This window comes from Octopus bimaculoides, chromosome 1 (genome assembly GCF_001194135.2).
Source record: "Octopus bimaculoides isolate UCB-OBI-ISO-001 chromosome 1, ASM119413v2, whole genome shotgun sequence".
Classification (NCBI taxonomy): domain Eukaryota; kingdom Metazoa; phylum Mollusca; class Cephalopoda; order Octopoda; family Octopodidae; genus Octopus; species Octopus bimaculoides.
Window position 1 is genome coordinate 8,609,857 of NC_068981.1, and position 2,044 is coordinate 8,611,900.

Below are 2,044 nucleotides of genomic sequence, written 5' to 3' on the forward strand. Positions count from 1 at the left end.
GTGTATATATATATATATATATATATATATATATAAGCACTATATGCATATACATATGTATATATAATACACAGACGGTCTTATCCAATAAACAGACATGCACATATATATGCACGCATATACATAATGCACACACACGCACGGTGACATCCTTTATATATATACATATATGTATATATATATATATCTATATATATATATATATATATATATGTATGTATATCTACCCTAATAACATCCTCAAGACACACAAATCCTCCATTTTATGACCACTTGTCGTTTATCTTTCAGCAAAAAAAGTAGTTTCGAGAAGGTTGAAGTGGAAATCATAGGATTAGTTTTTATTTTTCGCAGAAATAAATCAACAATTCTGCTGTTTGTTTGCTGCTATCAACACTGGAATGGCAAATAAACGAGCGAAATGTAGAATAAAGAAGCATATAGAGACATACGGCGGCTGCTGAGGAAACCGGCCGTAAAGGTGGGCCACAAAGTGGGGGTCCAATCGGTCATTAAGTTTATGTTTAAATTGATCCCCCAATTTGTGACAACTGAAAGCAAACACGGAAATACGCACTAAATATATTTGGCTGTCAATGAAAACATTGGCGGAATAAAAACACGAAGAAGAACAACAAACGGGAAAGATAATGGCTACTTACGCCCTGTGCTTGGAAAATCCCATTTGTATGAGTGAAGTCAGGGTAGATTTCGTTTTGTCACTGTATTTGGCTTCGTTTTTGAAGCGGACGGTCTTCTGTGGTAGGGCTGCCGCCATGGTTAAGTGTGGACTGAGTTCCTCCCTCACCGCCGACACCACCACTGGTTCCTGCCTCCACCACCACCACCACCAACGACAACAACAACCTTTTCCTCCTCCTCCTCCTCCTCCAACTACAATAACAACAATAACCAACTTGCTTTCTGTTATTTCGTCGTTGTAAAAGTGCTGGAGGTGGATGTGATTATGTTGATGATGGTGATTACTATGATGATTGGTGGGTCTTCCACTGTCGCTGGAGTTGTTTAATCCTGGGCCTGCTCCGATCGATTGCGCTGTCGATCAAAGTCGCTCCACTTGTGACCAGTCCACCTTTCTGCACCGTACAGGACTACAGTGTGCAATAGCGCCCTTCTGGTGCTTCAGAAAATAGTGTGTACGTGATGGAATTTAGCTGCTATTTCTAGCTGTTCGAGCGATCACGAAGAGGATCTTTCGTTGACTCTTACTGTTGGTGGAGACGGCAGAGGTGGCGGCGGTGGCAGTAGTGGCGGTGGTCGTTCTTGCAGAGAAAGACCGGAGGTGGCGACCACCACTAAACACTTATTCACAATACGTCATTATGTGTTGGGGAGGATAAGGGTGGGTTAACAGGTTATTCCCATTCAACTTAAGCATCGATTAGCCCACTTTCCTACCTCTCGCTCTCATCCACTTATTTATCTATTTATTTATTTATTTATTTATTGCCTTCTTCATCTTCTTCCCTCCCCCACCCCCACCCCACATCCTGTGTGTTAATTCGTCTTTAATTAGTAACCTGCCCCCTTTGCTACATGTAAAACACACCACTTATTTAATAAAGCGACTCCTAAATCACTATAATTTATCAACTCACATGGCTTCTATCCATTTGTGATAGCGCAACGAATACATACATACATACACACTTGCATATAGACATACATGCACACATACGTACATACATACAGACGTTTGTGTGTGTGAACGTATATAACACACATACACACACACATATACATATATATTTATATATATATAAGTATGTATATATATATATATATGTACACATATTTGTATGTGTGTATATATATATATATATATATATATATATATAGAGAGAGAGAGAGAGAGAGAGAGAGAGAGAGAGAGCAGTCTCCATATTCTTTTACATAACGGATACCACTGAAGAACGCAGGGTTTCAAAATCGGAGTGTTACTTGACACTCCGTTGAAACCCTTGTGCGAAACCAACTGGTAAGATCGGCCGTAATGACTATATAACACTGTACACTTCGATTA

The 2,044-nt window shown here is 39.6% G+C and overlaps 1 protein-coding gene across 1 annotated transcript in view; it reads right to left on the reverse strand.

Moving 5' to 3' along the window:
- LOC106869956 (protein UBASH3A homolog) overlaps positions 1–1,371 on the reverse strand; it is a 107,399-nt gene extending 106,028 nt beyond the window's left edge. Inside the window, exon 1 of the mRNA XM_052974152.1 lies at positions 663–1,371. Within this exon, the coding sequence (XP_052830112.1) occupies positions 663–778 (116 nt within the window). The 5' untranslated portion in view covers positions 779–1,371. The remainder of the gene's footprint in view (positions 1–662) is intronic.
- Positions 1,372–2,044: the final 673 nt, after the last annotated feature.